The sequence below is a fragment of the Haliotis rufescens genome, unplaced genomic scaffold, assembly GCF_023055435.1.
Source record: "Haliotis rufescens isolate VD_foot unplaced genomic scaffold, xgHalRufe1.0.p SCAF_6, whole genome shotgun sequence".
NCBI lineage: Eukaryota > Metazoa > Mollusca > Gastropoda > Lepetellida > Haliotidae > Haliotis > Haliotis rufescens.
The window spans coordinates 38407450-38427918 of record NW_025964334.1 but is presented as its reverse complement, the minus strand read 5'-3'; the positions used below and the strand labels follow the sequence as shown (position 1 = coordinate 38427918).

General features: G+C 41.9%; 2 protein-coding genes across 2 annotated transcripts; both read left to right on the top strand.

Moving 5' to 3' along the window:
* The first annotated feature begins 6972 nt into the window (after positions 1–6972).
* Positions 6973–8478, top strand: LOC124145788 (vegetative cell wall protein gp1-like). Its single transcript, XM_046515704.2, has one exon. The coding sequence runs from the start codon at positions 6973–6975 to the stop codon at positions 8476–8478; it is 1506 nt and encodes a 501-aa protein (XP_046371660.2).
* Positions 8479–10014: 1536 nt separating this feature from the next.
* On the top strand, positions 10015–14618 carry LOC124145830. The gene is made up of 2 exons (XM_046515778.2): positions 10015–10113; positions 12745–14618. The coding sequence occupies exons 1-2, from the start codon at positions 10083–10085 to the stop codon at positions 13281–13283; spliced, it is 570 nt and encodes a 189-aa protein (XP_046371734.2). The 5' UTR covers positions 10015–10082; the 3' UTR covers positions 13284–14618.
* Positions 14619–20469: the final 5851 nt, after the last annotated feature.

The following is a 20469-nucleotide window of genomic DNA, read 5'->3' as shown; positions in this document are numbered from 1 at the left end:
GTCAGCCTCTATCGCAATGACCGCTTGGCACACATTTGTTGATACGTCCAACTCATATCAATATTTTCGGACTACTCATCAATTATTATTCAACTTATGTGGTCATCACTTGGTCAAACTTCTTAGGAAAGCCTTAATCCTTATTCTCGGCGCACGAACTCAAATATTCTTATCAAGCTGGGGTACCTCACTGTCGAGAAATCCCCACTAAAGGCGCTGGCCATAGACACGTTGTTTGGTTTCTTTGAAGGTAAGTCATGTTCACTTTACTATTTCTCTAAATTTATAAGTTAAATTGTTTTATAATTTGTATCGTATATGGAGCAATATTATCAGCTGTAAAGGTATTTAATCTTATGTTATTTACCATGTATAAGGACAAATATATTAAGTGGGTTGTATCTATTTAACGGACTTATCTGTCAAATGTATGTGCTTTAGGTTTAGACAAAACTATCGTTTAAGTATCAACTTCACGGTATAGCATATATTGAATATCAAACATGTTCAGAGTCGGAAATAAGGTGTTAACAATGGGGTGTCGTGGTAGCAAGCTGTGTAGTTTATCGGCCTGGCAGAAAACGTTAATTTCTATAGCTAATATATGATGCATTTACATCCCACATATTTATGCTAATAGCACAACTAAGCCAGAGCTAAAATCAGGAATAATAACCATGTAATCATTTAGTTAATCTGTTAGCGATGTACAGATAACATAGGTAACTCTCTTGTACTTACATAGGTCTGAGCATAATGCATTTGTAACACAGCTTCAGCAAACATGTCTACACTACGAGCAATGCCTAAAAATGTACATATATCCATATATTATACCATTCAGTAATGTGAATGGACATTTGTTAATGGGCCCGTTAACTCGGTGAATGTGGATGCTATCAGATATAGTTTGTTTGCTGCGGTAGTTTAGATAAATTATAAATATGGCCTTCAAGTTTAACATATACCAGCATAAAAAAATGAATGATATATGCTCAGAAGTTACAGCCAGCACATGTTGTTATTTATATTTAAATTTGCGTACATTTGATACCGATATTGGGTTTAACTAGGTTCATACGTAAATAAGATATACCTTATGGCAGTCCCATTTAGCAAGGCGTAATCATAATTAAGAGTGGCTGAAAATAAGTGTCACATGAGATTATGTAAGCTTTGTTCATAGGTATCTTTGTAGACTGACTTTAATATTGTTATTTGTAACTGGTTGTTTTATCACTTAGCTGACGGCACGTTTGTTTATCATGAAACTTACACTCTTATGTATAATCATTGTTTAATATCACACACTGTTGTTATAACTGCTTCTTTTGTGAAAACTGTAAATGTTCTACATCACTTTTTACTTTATATGTAAAGATATTTCTTATTTTAAATGTAAACCGACTGTCGAGAAATCCCTAATAAAGGAGCTGGCCATAGACACTTTGTTTGCTTTCTTTGAAGGTGGTGCCCGATCCCGAGCTAATTCTCCAAGGCTAATTTTACATAATATGACGGCTTGAATACGAAAGTGTCAAACCATCATAAATGGTGGACCTGAATTCTAGATGAACGGATACACCCCTTCAAGCTACCGAGAGAAGCTGCGCAGGTCTGAGCCAAGGTCCTCCTGACCTGTTTGCTTCATCAAGCTCCAGCCCCACGGTCACCATCAACGCCGATCCTTGTGTCACAGTTTGTATAGCCACGTGGTACAATACAATAAGTCTCAGACCAGTGTCAAACCATCATAAAGATATTGGTCGGTACCTTATGTGGCGGTGTTTCTTATTTCTACAGTGTGAGATAAGCGGCTGGGATGTAAGTTATCAGTGTATGGGATTTCACAATACCTAGACGCCTTTCCATACACCCCCACACGTTACACTCATGACACAGCTGCATAGAAGGAGGTTGAATTTCTCACAAAGGGAGTACGTACCAGGAAGTCACATGACAGTAAGATAAGCAATGACAAATATTTGGAGCATAAAAATACCGATTTAAAAGAACCCTGTATTTTTAGCAGAGATCCCCCCAGGAAGGACGTTGTTATATTATCACGCCACCCTGTAAATGTTCGAATCAGAACCATACTATCAAGTGATTGATAACATGAACATCGATCTACGCAACTGGGGTACGATGACATGCATATAGATGCTATATTATCGCGCCACCCTGTAAATGTTCGAATCAGAACCATACTATCGAGTAATTGACATCATGAACATCGATATACGCAACTGGGGTACGATGACATGCATATAGATGCTATATTATCACGCCACCCTGTAAATGTTCGAATCAGAACCATACTATCAAGTGATTGATAACATGAACATCGATATACGCAACTGGGGTACGATGACATGCATATAGATGCTATATTATCACGCCACCCTGTAAATGTTCGAGTCTCAGCCTGTCAATCCAGTGGTTGATATCATGTTCATGATGTCCACTGACATTAGCAGCATGCAGACGGTTTGTAATATTCTGGTCAGTACCTTGAACTCCACTGGCCTTGCGCAGGTGAACAGTGATCTGATTGGCTGTTTGGGCAGGATTTCTTAAAGCCTGGTTTCGGATTCCTCGATCCTGGACTTATGTTATTGACCGAATGCGCCTGACGCGGGGCCGATCATTAGCATTTTGTGTCTGCAGAAACCTGTTCCAAAGTCTGCACATCACAGACTGAGACACATTGAACATATTGGCTACCTCTCGCTGAATGTCACCAGTTTGAAGCATGCCAATAGCCTTTTGGCGTTCATCACGAAGTAGACGACGCAATTCCCAATCTGACCCCAATTACTGCATTAAAACCAGAGTAGAGAGTTTACATGTTACTGTGGATAATGAAAATGAACAATACTAATGCCTCAGGGCTATCTGACGACCTCACACTGAAGTGCCAAATCAAAAATCAGTCTTACTGCACATAACATATTTCCTACCCTTTAGATATAACATTTAAAAACTATTTTATTGTTCAGGTTATCATTGGCGTGACTAACCTGGTTGGACTTCCGATAACCGTCTCGGATATAACTAATTATCCATGGCGAATATCCAGCCACTTGGCTATCCTCATCAGATGCCTGTGTTGACAAGGTAGATACACGTACGCAGCCCTTGGTTCGCAGATTTATGCGTTACTTCTTGTAGTCTCTGAGCACATATTATATAAGTTTACAATAATGAATAAAAGGTTATTGATAAAATCATTGTCTATAAGATTAGTATATACCTGGGGTTAATTATACGGCGATTTTAATGTCGCAGGAAAAATATAGGTTTTCTTTGAAACTTTTTATTAAAAAACACTTAACTATATTTCCAAAGTGCACTGACATTCCACCCACTTTGTCAGTTTATGTGTATGTGGGCTTTCAGCTGCTCTAACCTGATACTCCTTGAAAATGTGACCGCCTCCGGGATTTAGTAGTAGAGCGTCCGCCCGTAGAGCATCTTACCGAGGCAAGGGCGTTAACTGACTATAAAAGTCCTGTTTCCACCCTTGCCGAATTCAGATGTTACCTTTTGGCTGGACAAACGAGTCTATGCATGGATCAATCAAAATCGCGCAATGAACTAGACATCCGGTTCGTCAACAGCATGAAATTCAATGTGGTGATTTCGGCTATTTGCATCGCATGTGTACCGCCAACTGTGCGTCGACAGATATTTTGCAAATCTTTTCATGTTTTAATCAAGGCGCACAAGTGATTTCATGCACTTCGCGCGATAAGACTCGTCGTATTACAATATATAGATCTTGATTATCGATTAGATCATTGCCGTAAAAGGTGACTATGCTTGTCGTATAACGGGATCGGGTGGTCGGGCTCGCTGACTTGGTTGATGCATGTAATCGATCCCAATTGCGTGGATCGATGCTCATGATGTCAATCACTGGATTGTCTAGTCCAGACTCGATTATTTACAGACCGCCGCCATATAGCTGGAATACTGCTGAATGCGGCGTTAAACAACAAACCAACCAACCAAACCAAGATCATCTGGACTTGGCGCCGCCATTTCGTTAGAAGAAAATGCAAGTGAGATGTAATCTGATAGGTCAATAGGAGGTCAATAGGAGGGGCATAGAAGGGACATAACTCGTAATAGACACTGGTGGCGCTACGATCGCGCCTGGAATTCCCTGCCTTGCTCGGCAAGGATGTAACTGGACTTTCATAGTCAGTTAACTCCCTTGCCTCGAAAACATGCCCGGAGAGCCAAAGGTCCGAGGTTCGATTTCCGGTCATACTAAAATATGTTAAAAGATGGCACTTGTTGTTGCCCTGCCTGGCGCTCGGCATTAAGGGGCTAAAACAAGGACTGGTCGGCTCTGAGTCAGTATACTGTGTCTGAGTGGGGTATTCATGTTAAACTGCAGCATGGTATCTCAGTGGGATAGCGATCTAAAATCGGCATTTGTCAGGGCTAGTACAAGCAGCCATCTTGGACGCGACGTTGAACCCCATTTCACCTCACCTACTTGAAAATGTACAAGCTAGATTCCTCAGAAATTTTATCTTGCCAAAAAAGTCCCCCGTTAGTAATGTTACTTGGTGAAACTGGTATCTTGTCACTCTGGTTAGCAGTGCATACAAATATGCTTGCTGCTGGTCTACAAACATATCCAAAAGATATCTTCAATATGTTATTGTATGAATATGAAAGTTATATCTATAAAACGAATGGATTAACTTTGTTAAGAATACCATTGATAACATGGGGTATAATCATATATGGTTTTAATACTAATTGTCAAATCTGATCTAAAAAACAAGCCACCATTTGGGTATTTACAATGTCTGTGTGACGCCACACCCCCTGTTATAGCGCGAATAATCGCGATAAAACGTATGATGTCCGAAAACCAATGATCCGACGATATATCAAATGATCGTCTCCCTAGAAAAGGGTAGATTACATATTATACCCGCTATGTGAGACAAGAGACACTCGAGCCAATCTTCATTACATTTTCAAGAGCCTTTTCTTTAGTCAGCCATTGCGCTTCAGAAATCCCACAATTGTCCATTCATTCTCTTCTTTGTCTTCATCTTCAGAATGACATCAAGAAGATGACTAAATTAACTGTGTATAATAATAATGGAAGAATTTAGATTTTGATTTTTAAAAATAGAAACTTATCTTTCTTTGATAAAATTGGTAAAATGTTATTTTTACTGTTATATTAGTTCGTAATATATGCCTACATAATAAATGCCTGCACTCTGACCGCCACCTTGTACATAAAGATTTTATTTCAATGATAAAAAATTACGTTCTTGTTAAGCCATGGGACAAGGCCTGAAGTGCTGTTCTGTCAGACACGGAGACCAAGCCAGAGTATCAACAGGGACACAAGGCCTGCACGACACGGCGTGGCATCGATTACGGCTCCTGAATCAGCAACGACCACGTTGTGAGTGAGTGAGTGAGTGAGTGAGCGAGCGAGTAAGTGGACACATTTGATAACCACAATTTAGTCACATATATCTTCCACACAAAAGGCAAAAGTAATACAAAGTAGCCAAACATGAAGTCACATTAGTAGCGATGAAAAGTGTTGTGACGGAACTCATCTGGGTTCATCGTATCAAGTGAATGAGTGAGTAGATTCACACAGCGTTTAGCAATATTCCAGCACAACACGGCGGGTGACACCAGAAACGGGTTTCACAAATTTTACCCATGTGGGGAATCGAACCCAGGGTTTTGGCGTGACGAGCGAATGCGTTAACCACGAGGCTACCCGCCGTCCCACTACCCCTAGGGTATACTACGCATGATTATAAGAACGTTTTCGTTCTTGGTTTTCTGATTACGTTAATTCTAACAGAATCAAAGAAAAACATAAGTTTCTAAAAGCAATTTTGAATTACGCTTAAAAACGAAACGTCATATGAGAGTGAACAGATTATATAAGGTCTATGCATTCATATTCAGTATCTGTGGAATGAGTATTTGTTAAGTGATCACATCCATATGAGGTTATGTCGCACAATATCAACTTATAAAAGATAATATTGCACAGGGTTTTTATCAGCGTGCAATCATGAGGTAATAGATATGCTATAAAAAAAATATGAATGTCATGAAGTCAAAAGTGTAAATTTAATTCCCTTTCGTTCAATCCTATTTTGTTTTGTCAATAAAATATGTTTAAACTTTTAAAAAACATAGGTCGCATAAACAAATAGAAACGCTCCCATACGTATTCCATTTTCAGATTAACAAATACCATGCCCCATGAATACTAACAATCTCCGATTTAAATTATTTCTTATATGTGGAAAAGGTTAAAAACGAAAATAAAAATTCCTTTTGAAATTAAACAAGGTTCGGATTTATTATAACAGAAGTGTGCAAAAGTATACCATAGTCTTTCATAATTCATAACTATACAGAACGCCCCGGATGTATACTACACGGTGAAACCGGTAGTACATCGCACCTTGACCTCTAGACGTCTATTGTGAGGTTTACAATACCCAACACTTTGAATCATAATTCAGTTAAACGGAAGAAATAAAACTTCAAAATGTGTTTTCAGCAAAACTAAATGATTCAAGTTTAGACATGTGCATGATATCCGAGTCTCACTGACCCATGACATCAGCAATAACTAGTTAACCGATATGGGCACTGGTAGCCCTGCCGTGATTAACACAAAACATGGACATAAGATCTAACATAGACAATCTGCACCTAGACATGAACGCAAGACCTAACACAGACCATCTGCACCTAGAAATGAACGCAAGACCTAACATAGACCATCTTCACCAAGATATGAACATAAGACCTAACACGGACCATCTGCACCTAGAAATGAACGCAAGACCTAACACGGACTATCTGCACCTAGAAATGAACGCAAGACCTAACATAGACCATCTTCACGAAGGTATGAAAATAAGACCTTACACAGACCATCTGCACCTAGAAATGAACGCAAGACCTAACACGGACCATCTTCACCAAGATATGAACACCCTCACCCACACCACCGTCCAACCCAAACCAGACACACCCGGCCCGACCCACGTCACACCCTCACCCACACCACAACCAAACCCCCAGCAGACACACCCCGCCCCCTCCACCCACGTCTCACCCTCTCCCACACCACCACCCAACCCCAAGCAGATACACCCCGCCCCTCCACGCCCCACCGTCACCCACACCACCACCCCACCCCACCAGACACACCCCGCCCCCTCCATCCACGTCACACCCTCTCCCACACCACCACCCAACCCAAAGCAGATACATCCCGCCCCTCCACGCCACACCCTCACCCACACCACCACCAAACCCCACCAGACACACGCCCCCCCCCCCCCCCTCCACCCACGTCACACCCTCTCTCACACCACCACCCAACCCCAAGCAGATACACCCCGCCCCTCCACCCACGTCTCACCCTCTCCCACACCACCACCCAACCCCAAGCAGATACACCCCGCCCCTCCACGCCCCACCGTCACCCACACCACCACCCCACCCCACCAGACACACCCCGCCCCCTCCATCCACGTCACACCCTCTCCCACACCACTACCCAACCCAAAGCAGATACATCCCGCCCCTCCACGCCACACCCTCACCCACACCACAACCAAACCCCACCAGACACACCCCGCCCCCTCCACCCGCGTCACACCCTCTCCCACACCACCACCCAACCCAAGCAGACACACCCCGCCCCTTCCACCCACGTCACACCCTCTCCCACACCACCACCCAACCCCACCAGACACACCCCGCCCCCTCCACCCACGTCACACCCTCTCCCACACCACCACCCAACCCCACCAGACACACCCCGCCCCCTCCACCCACGTCACATCCTCACCCACACCACCAACCAACCCCACCAGACACACCCCGCCACCACCACACGATACCCTTTCCCACATACTCCGCCCCGCCCAACCCCCTCCCACCCATGCCCCGTCCTCACCCACACCACCATCCTTCCTCACCAGACACACCCCGCCCCACCCCACCAACGCCCCGTCCTCACCCACACCACCTACAAGCCCCAGCAGACACATCCCGCCCCACCCACGTCACACCCCCTCCCACACCACCATCCTTCCCCACAAGACACTCCCCCGCCACACCCTTACCCACACCACCCCACCCCACCAGACACACCGCACCACCACCACGCGATACCCTTTCCCACATAACCCGCCCCGCTCCAACCCACCCACGCCCCGTCCTTACCCACCCCACCATCCTTCCTCACCAGACACACCCCGCCACACCCTCACCCACACCACCACCCAACCCCAGCAGACACACACCCGCCCCCTCCACACATGGCACACCAGACACACGTCACACCCTCTCCCACACCCCTCACAACCACATCCTCACATCCACCCCTGCGCCGATACAAACAGAACCAACACCACAATGAATTTTTTTAACACGACAAGGTAGGGCGTGCATTAGTGATTGGGTGACTTTTGTTTTACGCCGCTTTTAACAATATTCAGCAAATATCACGGTGGGGGACACTAGAAATGAGCTTCTCACATTTTACCCATGTGGGAAATCCAAACCGGGTCTTCGGCGTGACGAGCGAACGCTATAACCGCTAGGCCACCCAATCGACACCTGATTATGTTTCTAGGTTTAGCAGCACCATGCCCGTGCTCGTGGGTTTCACCAAGCTGATAAACGTCTTAGACCTGCATCACTTCGGGCTTTCCCCCCAAATCGGGTGACACATCGTGATGTAACTGGAGTATTACGTATCCCAAATGGGCAGATCGATGCTCATGGTGTAAATCATTTGATTGTCTGACCCAGACTCGATTATTTCCAGACCGATTGCTGAGTCAGGTGTTACACAACAAACAAATAAATCGGTGAATATTGATTATTGCCAAAGTCGTGCAATATGTCAGCCTTATCATGGCGGCCTGTGGACAATCTGATAAAACCAACTTCGAAAGTCACTGGACAATGATCAACGACCTACTTAATAAAAACCCGTGAAGATCCGGGGTAGAATAGGTCTTCAGCAACACATGCTTGTCGTGACAGGCGACTATGCTTCTCGTTAGAGGCGACTGACCGGATCGGGTAGTCAGGCTCTCTGACTTGGTTGATGTATGCCATCGTATCCCAATATCGTAGACCGATGCCCATGATATCAATCACTGGATCGTCTGGTCCAGACTCGATTATTTACAGCCCGCCGTCATATAGCTGGAATATTGCTGAGTGCGGCGTAGTCCGTCACAAACATAAGAACATAACCAATACAACACTCTGGAAGCAAAGGAGTTTTCTTTGTTTGTCGTGAACGCTGCACACAGCAATATTCCAGCAATATGACAGCGGTCTGTTTATAATCGTACCAGACAATCCAGTGACTGAACTCAGAATCAGACATCAGTTACTCGCCACGGGCATAGTCTCCTCTTACGGCAAGCATGGGTTGCTGAAGACCTATTATATCACGCATTTATAGAGTAAAAGTTGCATTGTATGATTTCACGGTAAACCACATACAGTTCCTTTCCCTCTACATATAGTTTGTAGAACACGAGGGCCGATAATGAGAACATGCTTAATATATAATATTTAATACAATGTAGGTATACAATTTGATGCAGAGCGACATTTATTCAAGGGTCACAGGTACTACCAGATTGCGTCGTGTAATGAGTTAAGTCACGTGAACAAGCGAAACTAGTAGATCCAGCTGCAATAAAACCTGCAAACGCTGTCCTGCTGGACTCGTGTGCCTTCATGTAAGCAATGACAATACCTTTCGCAATTTACTCTGAAAACCCAAAAGAGTTTCCCTGCAACTTATTCAGGTAGTTGATCCATCTCCTGTACAAAATACATTGTCAATCAGAACGGATAAGTAACACTAAAATATCCACAACCACACCATAATAACACTGTTCCTACCTTCGCCCCCTCACTTGGGTACGAAGGTAAAATTAGCCATGGGGAAAACCCGGAAGTGTTATGAACTCTAGGCATGCTATTAGATATATAAGCCAAATATTCGTGCGAATGAGCTCATGTCAAACACCAGCCTTGAAAGAAATACAGGTATGTCTTGCGCTTGTAATATGTGAAAATACGAGTATTGTATTTATTTAGTATGTTCATATTGTTAGGCACATGATATATCACTGATTAGAAGGAACCCGTGAAGATCCGGGTTAGAATTGGTCTTCAACAACCCATGCGTGTCGTAAGAGGCGAATAACGGGATCGGGTGGTCAGGCTCGCTGACTTGGTTGATGCAGGCCATCGTATCCGAATTGCATAGATCGATGCTCATGATGTCAATAACTGTATTGTCTGGTCCAGATTCGATTATTGACAGACCGCCGTCATATAGCTGGAATATTGCTGAGTGCGGCGATAAACAACAAACCAACCAACCAACCAACAAACTGTTGCAGGAATGAGTGACCGATCAACTGATAACCAAACTGATCAACAGCTCTTTTAACCTTCAGTTACATAACTAACTCGGTATACTTTCTTTTGCCCCTCAGTTTATGTCTCCATACATCCGTTAAGATAAATGCCCTGGACCCATTCTGGACCACCTGGACCCCCATATATTCGTTTCTGAAGTGACGTCACTGCCTCTATTGCATCTCTTTCTAAATCAGCAATGAATATTTCTCGCTCATGAGATTAATTTGATTGGACGCCAACTTTTAGCGTCGTGCTATTCCAATCGGGTTCAAAATGAAGCAATTGCAACTAATGGGTTCCGGGTATTTAAAGGGGCACTGATCTAACGCAATTCCCCGGGACTGGTTGTTGCCTTTGTTATTGTTTTTTCCCAGTGAGTACCCGGATGTATAGCAGAAATCTAGACTAGTTCGCGACCTCTGCTGCGCCATTCGTAAGCGCATTTGTCGCTTTTATGGGTAGTACTAAGGGCGTATGGTCACATTGATGAACAAAATGAAATACAGTTTTCGAGATAATAAGGAAATGTAGGTATATTTGTGGGTAGCATCGGTAATGGTGACGAAGTTTTGATAAGTCACTTGCTTGGTAATTTTGCGATTTTCGTTTACACTATTTTGACTTGCAACACAAAGTACATATTTCACCTGAGCATTGCTTTTTTTATAGTGTGTATATTTTTTTACTGTCAAATGTGTAACAAATTTATTAAACGTCTAAATATTCAGTTATTTTACAAAGTGACTGAAAAACATTTCCATCTGTATTATTATGATAACGAATTCCAAACATTTTGATGTTTAATGTCATCACCAAGAGACTGAAAATGTTACGTTGAGAAAAGTACATTTCTATGTTGTTTGGCTTCTAATCCTACATAATAATCTGTTGTGATGTTTGTAGGCCCTTTTGATCGTCTTAATCAATAGATAGATAACAATGATCAATCAATCAACGCATTATAAGTTAACCCTTTGAACACAGTATGTTGTTTTTACATCGGCACTTCACGCCATGGTATGAGTGTATTCCCTTTGTTTTAGTAAACCTAGACATGTAAACACTCACTCTTTACATATCCACTGTGCAAGATAATAGTGATTAATCAATCAACGTATTTTCTGTTAATCCTTTGATGACTAGGAACGTTCCGTTGATTCAAAAAAAATAAAATCAACTGATCATTCATCTCTTGCTGGGCTACCACGTGCATATTACATAACACACATTTCACCTCACTTCAAACCTGGATTTAGATTGAATAATTACCCCAGACACAATAAATGCCAAATGGGAACCTTTGTCAGGTAATCTAAGTGGTGCTACCACTAATTGTACCTGTAATAAATTCATTAACTGAGCATCCAGTGAATAACGACAAATACACAAGTGAAGGGATATACGAGAAAACGTGGATGTCAACAAGGGAGTAGTAATCGTATTATCGACGCAAGCCGAAATCCGAAAATGCTTTCACTGCATGGATACTTTTTTAGTATAAAACTATAACCATCTGGAGTATTTCCAAATGACGACATCCGATGAGCTCCGCTGTTCTTTTTGTCTGCTTGTTTAGGCTGAAGAAATTAATTAACATGCGCCCTTTGTCGAAATCTGTATAGATCACAGTTAACTAATCAGTGTTTATGCAAAAATGCGTAAAACAAATATTGCCTCCAGCCTCAAAGTTTATTTAGCTGTCCTTGCAGACGGTAGCCCAGTCTCTGGTCACGCTCAGTTGCGTTGCGTATCATCCGGGTACTCACGGGGGAAAAAACAATAACAAAGGCAACAACCAGTCCGGGGAATTGCGTTAGATCAGTGCCCCTTTAAAGTCAGATGACTCCCTTGCCTCGGGAAGATGCGATGTTGTCGATGTCTAGCTGAAACTGTTTCATATACTAGTAAAAGAAAAGTGTTAAGGGACACCAGATTCTTTCATTTAGTACTATGAAAGAATCGCGTGGTCCTCAACTTTGTTTTAGTGCGGGTCACCCACTAGCCTCAGACAACATAATTCGCTTCAAGAGTTGCGCCCCTTACCCGTGCCAGGTGCAGCTGATCTTAGGTGACTCCAAGAATCGCATTAGTTATGATCCTTTGTCTTCATTATTCTTGAGCTCGTGGGTTTCACCAAAATGGTGACTGCCTGGGGCTCTACGGCTTCCCTCCCACGAAGTTTTGTTCAAAGCAGCGTTAAACTCAACTCACTCACTCACTCACTCACTGTCGCCCTCTCTCCCCCGACAGGCATGGACTCGCTGGCGCTGCTTGTGAGCTTGCTCCTCCTGAACTACATAGGATGTGACAGCAAAGACACCAGGCCGAAAACGGGTGACTCTGAGGACGAGATGCTGGCAGCCATGTCCAGTCAGCACTGGAGTATCTATAATCGACCTGCTTTCCGATCCGCATTCGCCAAGTATATACAAATATACAATGGAACAGGGGGAAACATGATGGATGTAGACAAGAGACCAACTTGCAAAGATGCAAGACGCAACTTCACCCGAGAAGCAGGAAACCTCTGCCCTGCTTTCTACAAGCTCCAGGTGGATGAAACCCGATGGCCCAAGAGCATGTACCAAGCCGAATGTGTCTGCAGGAAATGCATGTACGGTGGTCGTCTAAATGGAAAGAAACGCCGCTCGAAAAGAAAGTTCCGATGCGAGAAGGTGTATACCTACGCCATTGTTTTTCGGCAAAAATGCAAGGAGAATGATTGCGCTTACCAACTCTTCCTCGAGGCCGTAGCAGTTGCTTGCAGTTGCAATATGATAACTCCGTAACAGCGCCCCCTACTTCCATGTGATGTCGCGGCAGTAGAATGAACACTGCTAGGAAATCAAAGAGATAATTCAACCTTGTTAGAGTTTTAAGACCTTTTTCTTTTTCTTATGTTTCACGAAATGTTGTTTGGTTTCGACAGGGTATATGATTATGTTTCATTTCATGGGACAATAAATGTAGGATAAAAATATGGAGGAAATGTACCTCATAAACGGTCGCCAATGTGTAGTTTCTTTGTGGGTGGATTTGACTGGAGGTGACAAGCTATAACGGCAGCAGCCAGATGATTTTACATAAAGGACTCTTAATGCAACAGACGCAGTACTACAGGCCTCAGTTGTTATTTTCTTGAGGGTTCCATTAAACAAAGCGATCTCATTGTTAGGATAATCGTAACATAGTTTTACGAAACTACAGTTAGTCATAACTGGATATATTCCTGGCAGGTTGATCTTTTGTCCGTCGCTGACGCATATCACATGCACCCTGACGACTCCGGACAGTCCGTGGCCCCGTGAGACCGACCTACTTGCGATCACACGGCTCGGGTGAATACCCAAGTTAGAGAACAGACCTTCTTTTCCTGTGTGTGCTTTCCATGTACTTTTATAATTATCTGTTTGCAGTATATCGTTTGCAGTTTCAACAAAATCAGTAAACGTGTTATCGTGTCACTGGATTGTTTGGTTCATCACTTAAATGTCTGGTCAAAACTATGACTACGCCTGCACGGCATTCCACTCCCTGCATGTAATCGTTGTGTTTAACACCGAGCGTATTTGTGAATATTCATATTTTGATAATAAATTGAGCGTTTTCGTGAATGACAATGACATGCTGATTTGCAGAATGTGCAGATTGTTTTTATCCGGTTATCTTTCTTTACACATAACTGTAAAACGTAAAATATAATACCAAATTCTCGCTGAATTTCTTATGACTACTTTGAAATCAAATGGTACAGAGAAAATTTAGTCCAAATAATTCTGGAAAAACACGACACGGAATTTCTACTCCATAACAGGTATATCATTGTCATCAACCTTTAGAAAGTGTAATGAAAGTTATCAGATGTATTCATATGAATAGATTGTATACGTTGTTCGTTTCGTCACAATCCTGTTTGGACCTATGAGGCTAAAAGTAAACTTTGTCTAAAAATGGATTTACGAAATTCCGAAACTTTCATCACAGTATTCTATTTTGGGCATACCATCATGTGTAGTGATATGTTACCCCATTGTGCTATTTGTTACGCTGTACTGTATTCTTACATATGTAATATGTCCCTGTTTGTGCAATGTTTGTGTGTCTTCTCCAATAAACAAAATGCTTGAACGAACGTCCGTGATCATGTTCATATATGACTGCAGGCAGTGGGAACGCCCATTACGCACATTGGATAATTGATTGGCTGAAACATTGCTGACTGTGGCTGAAACATTGCTGACTGTGGCTGAAACATTGCTGACAGTGTCTGAAACATTGCTGACTGTGACTGAAGGATTGCTGACTGTGGCTGAAGGATTGCTGACTGTGGCTGAAACATTGCTGACTGTGGCTGAAACATTGCTGACTGTGGCTGAAACATTGCTGACTGTGGCTGAAGCATTGCTGACTGTGGCTGAAACATTGCTGACTGTGGCTGAAGAATTGCTGACTGTGGCTGAAATATTGCTGACTGTGGCTGAAGCATTGCTGACTGTGACTGAAACATTGCTGACTGTGGCTGAAGCAGTGCTGACTGTGACTGAAGGATTGCTGACTGTGGCTGAAATATTGCTGACTGTGGCTGAAATATTGCTGACTGTGACTGAAACATTGCTGACTGTGGCTGAAGCATTGCTGACAGTGGCTGAAGCATTGCTGACAGTGGCTGAAACATTGCTGACTGGCTGAAACATTGCTGACTGGCTGAAACATTGCTGACTGTGGCTGAAGGATTGCTGACTGTGGTTGAAGCATTGCTGACTGTGACTGAAGGATTGCTGACTGTTGCTGAATGATTGCGGACTGTGGCTGAAACATTGCTGACAGTGGCTGAAATATTGCTGACTGTGACTGAAACATTGCTGACTGTGGCTGAAGGATTGCTGACTGTGGCTGAAGGATTGCTGACTGTGGCTGAAACATTGCTGATTGTGGCTGAAGCATTGCTGACTGTGGCTGAAGGATTGCTGATTTTGGCTGAAACATTGCTGACTGTGGCTGAAGGATTGCTGACTGTTGCTGAAGGATTGCTGATTGTGGCTGAAACATTGCTGACTGTGGCTGAAACATTGCTGACTGTGGCTGAAGGATTGCTGACTGTGACTGAAGCATTGCTGACTGTGGCTGAAGGATTGCTGACTGTGACTGAAGCATTGCTGACTGTGACTAAAGGATTGCTGACTGTGGCTGAAATATTTCTGACTGTGACTAAAGGATTGCTGGTTGTGATTGAAGCATTGTTGTCTGTGACTGAAGCATTGCTGCCTTAAGCGCCTTCTTCCTATGAGTGGGTATAATCTACCTCATGTAAAGCAATATTCAAACAATGTCGTGGTGGGTAACACCAAGATTGGACTTGACTCAACCATGTGAGTAATCGGGTAGCGGGGAAAAGAACCACATTGACCACGAGGATATCCCACGCCTCCTCCAGGTTGAGTGAAATGTGGATGCTGATCAAAGAAAGTTACGAGTTGAGTGAACACGGAACTTTGATGCTCAGGCACGCTAATGTTGGATAACTCTATATTGGTGTTGACGGACTCCCGTGTTCGGATGAACAACAAGTTTGCCCCTGCTTCAGCAACATCTTGAACGTCTTTAACGTGAATAGGCATAAAATCCAAAAACTCTGCTGTTATACGTTCATTAGCCATGTTGTTGAAACATATATTCTCTGTCAGATAGTTTTTATATATGATGTAATTCACGTGACTAAACCAATGAAACTGAAAATGTTTACTGTACAATTGGGCAATGTGGCCTTAAATACCGAATAAAAATATCTATCGGTATGAATAAGAAGCACTCGTAAAGAGCTCGTACTATGTGGTATCTGACACGGACCAGAAAGTTGTTATTTAAACATGTCCGCCCATAATCTCTTTGAAAGGACATCTATTGGACGTCGGTGTAGATGTGCATCTTTACATCGGGGGGGGGGGTGGGATAACCTAATGGGTAAAGCGTTAGCTCGTTACGCCGAAGAACCGTGTTCGATTCTCCATGGCTTAATTGCGTGAAGTCCATTTCTGATATTCCCCGCCGTAATATTGCTGGAATATTGTTAAAAGGTGTGTATAACTATATTCATTCACTCCTGTTTATATTGCAAGAAGCGTTCATATAATACCCATCGCAAAAGAACAATTATTATTATTATTCATATTCTTGCAATGGGGTTGGTTGGTTGATTTGTTTCTTGTTGAACGCCGCACTCAACAATATTCCAGCTATATGACGGCGGTCTGTAAATAGTCGAGTCTGGACCAGACAATCCAGTGATCGATATCATGAGCATCGATGACATGCATCAACCAAGTCAGCCTGCCTGACCACCCGATCCCGTTAGTCACCTTTTACGACAAGAATAGTCGCCTTTTACGGCATTCATGGGTTGCTGAAGACCTATTCTACCCCGGCTCTTCACGGAGAGCTTGCAATGGTTTCTTTAGGTGTAATCGTGGTGAAAAACATTTTTGGGGGCGTCCTTGTGCTTTTATTAAGAATGACATTTATTTGTATTTTCTAAGAATGGTTATATTTCCGTCATCCCCCCGAAGATGCGGGTTAGGATAGGTCTTCAACAACCCATGTTTGTCATAAGAGGCGACTAACGGGTTCAAGCGGTCGCCTACTTGGTTGGTTGATGAATGTCATCGTAGATCGATGCTTATGATGTCAGTCACTGGACTGTCTGGTTCACACTCGATTATTTGCAGACCGCTGCCGTCATATATCTGGAATGTTGCTGAGTGCAGCGTTAAACAACAAACAAACAACACAAGTTTATTTCCGTCATAATAAAATGGTCACGTCATTGTTTATCACCATCCTCCAGTACAAACACCCTTGAACCAAATACAACTACACACAAACATACACAAAATACGACTATTTCCGGAGAAACTCATCTTGTTTTTGGGCGTCTAATAAGCCCTGATTAACATGGGTTAAACGTACACCACTGGGTCACGTTTACACATAGTGCTATATCTGAACTCCTGATCTAGGCAGCGTCAAATCCAACTCACTCATTCACTATCAAGTTACACGTTGCACGTCTCCCATTATCTGCCTCAAGAAGGCACGCACTTAGCCACAATTCAAACTTTATATAAAAAACGCCGTTTGCCCGTGTGTGGATTTTAATGTGGATGCTATATCTGTTTTCATCCTACTCATGTGAATGATATATCTGTATTAATCCTACTCACGTGAATGATATATCCATATTCATCCTATCCACATGAATGATATATCTGTATTCCTCCTACTCATGTGAATGATCCACGTGAATGATATATCTATATTCATCCTACTCACGTGAATGATATATCCATATTCATCCTACTCACGTGAATGATATATCTATATTCATCCTACTCACGTGAATGATATATCTGTATTCATCCTACTCACGTGAATGATATATCTGGATTCATCCTACTCACGTGAATGATATATCCATATTCATCCTAACCACGTGAAAGATATATCTGTATTCAACCTACTCACGTGAATGATATATCCATATTCATCCTACTCACGTGAATGATATATCCATATTCATCCTACTCACGTGAATGATATATCTGGATTCATCCTACGCACGTGAATGATATGTCCATATTCATCCTATCCACGTGAAAGATATATCTGTATTCCTCCTACTCACGTGAATGATATATCTATATTCCTCCTACTCACGTGAATGATATATCTGTATTCCTCCTACACACGTGAATGATATATCTCTATTCATCCTAGGCTCACGTGAATGATATATCTCTATTCATCCTACTCACGTGAATGATATATCTGTATTCATCCTACTCACGTGAATGGTATATCTGTATTCATCCTACTCACGTGAATGATAAATCAATATTAATCCTATCCACGTAAATGTAATATCTATATTCATCCTACTCACGTGAATGATTAATCAATATTCATCCTATCCACGTAAATGTAATACCTATATTCATCCTACTCGCGTGAATGATATATCTGTATTCATCCTACTCACGTGAATGATATATCCATATTCATCCTAACCACGTGAAAGATATATCTGTATTCAACCTACTCACGTGAATGATATATCCATATTCATCCTACTCACGTGAATGATATATCCATATTCATCCTACTCACGTGAATGATATATCTGGATTCATCCTACGCACGTGAATGATATGTCCATATTCATCCTATCCACGTGAAAGATATATCTGTATTCCTCCTACTCACGTGAATGATATATCTGTATTCATCCTACTCACGTGAATGATATATCTCTATTCATCCTACTCACGTGAATGATATATCCATATTCATCCTAACCACGTGAAAGATATATCTGTATTCATCCTAGTCATGTAAATGGTATATATATATATTCACCCTATCCACGTGAATGATATATCTATATTCATCCTACTCACGTGAATGATAAATCAATATTAATCCTATCCACGTAAATGTAATATCTATATTCATCCTACTCACGTGAATGATTAATCAATATTCATCCTATCCACGTAAATGTAATACCTATATTCATCCTACTCACGTGAATGATATATCTGTATTCATCCTACTCACGTGAATGATATATCCACATTCATCCTATCCACGTGAATGATAAATCAGTATTCATCCTATCCACGTGAATGATAAATCAGTATTCATCCTATCCATGTGAATGATTTATCCATATTCATCCTACTCACGTGAATGCATATCCATACTGATCCTATTCACGTGAATGATATGTCAATATCCATCCTATCATTATGAATGCATATCCATATTCATCCTACTCACGTAAATGATATATCCGTATTCAATCTTCTCATCTGAATGCATAATCATATTCATCCTATCCACGCGAATGCATATCAATATTCACCCTTCTCACGTGAATGCATATCCATATTCTCCCTACTCACGTGAATGCATATCCATCCTACTCACGTGAATGCATATCTATATTCACCCTATCCACGCGAATGCACCACCCACTCAATGCGACTGCACCGTTTTAGTTCGTTTCGTGAACATACAATAAGCCCTAATGGTGGTTTACATATATTTTGTGAGTTGCTTTTTCTTTTCAGGTGAACAACTGACTTGCTTTTGCATGTGTTTGTGATGGGTGACACCAGTGGGCAACTACTACTTCTTTTGTCAAGGATGAAGAATAAAGGTTTTTTTTATCATATTTCTTATTAATATAACAACACAATTCTGTTTAAAGATATACAATACCAGTACATATACTTTCCCTTTGCATGTTGTCCTCTACTACCTGCTGAATGAGTGAGTGAGTAAGTCTGGTTTAACGCCGCTTTTAGCAGCAATATTCCAGCAATATCACGGCGGGGGACACCAGAAATGGGCTTCACACAATGTACCCATGTCGGGAATCGAACCCGGGTTTTCGGCGTGACGAGCGAACGCTTTAACCACTAGGCTACCCGACCGCCCCACCTGCTGAATGAATATGGTGTATCATAGCAATATGTGAAAGAAAAGTTTATATTCCATTAAAGGGTGGTACCTTTATTAAATGTTTTGAATTTTGAATTCTGATCAGTCAATTTAACAACAGACGTTTCATCTACCCCCCAAAATGATGTAGTCAGACCAACCATTTTTTGAGAATTACCCTTTTACTGGTATGTAAAAAAAAAAAAAAAATTATAAAAGAAATAAATCATGAGAACTTAAAACTGCAATACTAAATCACCATCCGTTTTTCAAATTTAACGGTTTCAACGGTAAATGATTTCTACCATGCATTATTTTATGATTTTGTTCTTTAGAGACAGCAACTGTCGTTCATCAGATGATGTAAATACTCGTTGTCGTCTCCCTCGAAATGCATTGGTTGAGCCTTCGTGTTACAAAGGAGTCACATTTCATCTAAATATTTGTATCTGTGTGAGATTTGTGTGATTTTATTGA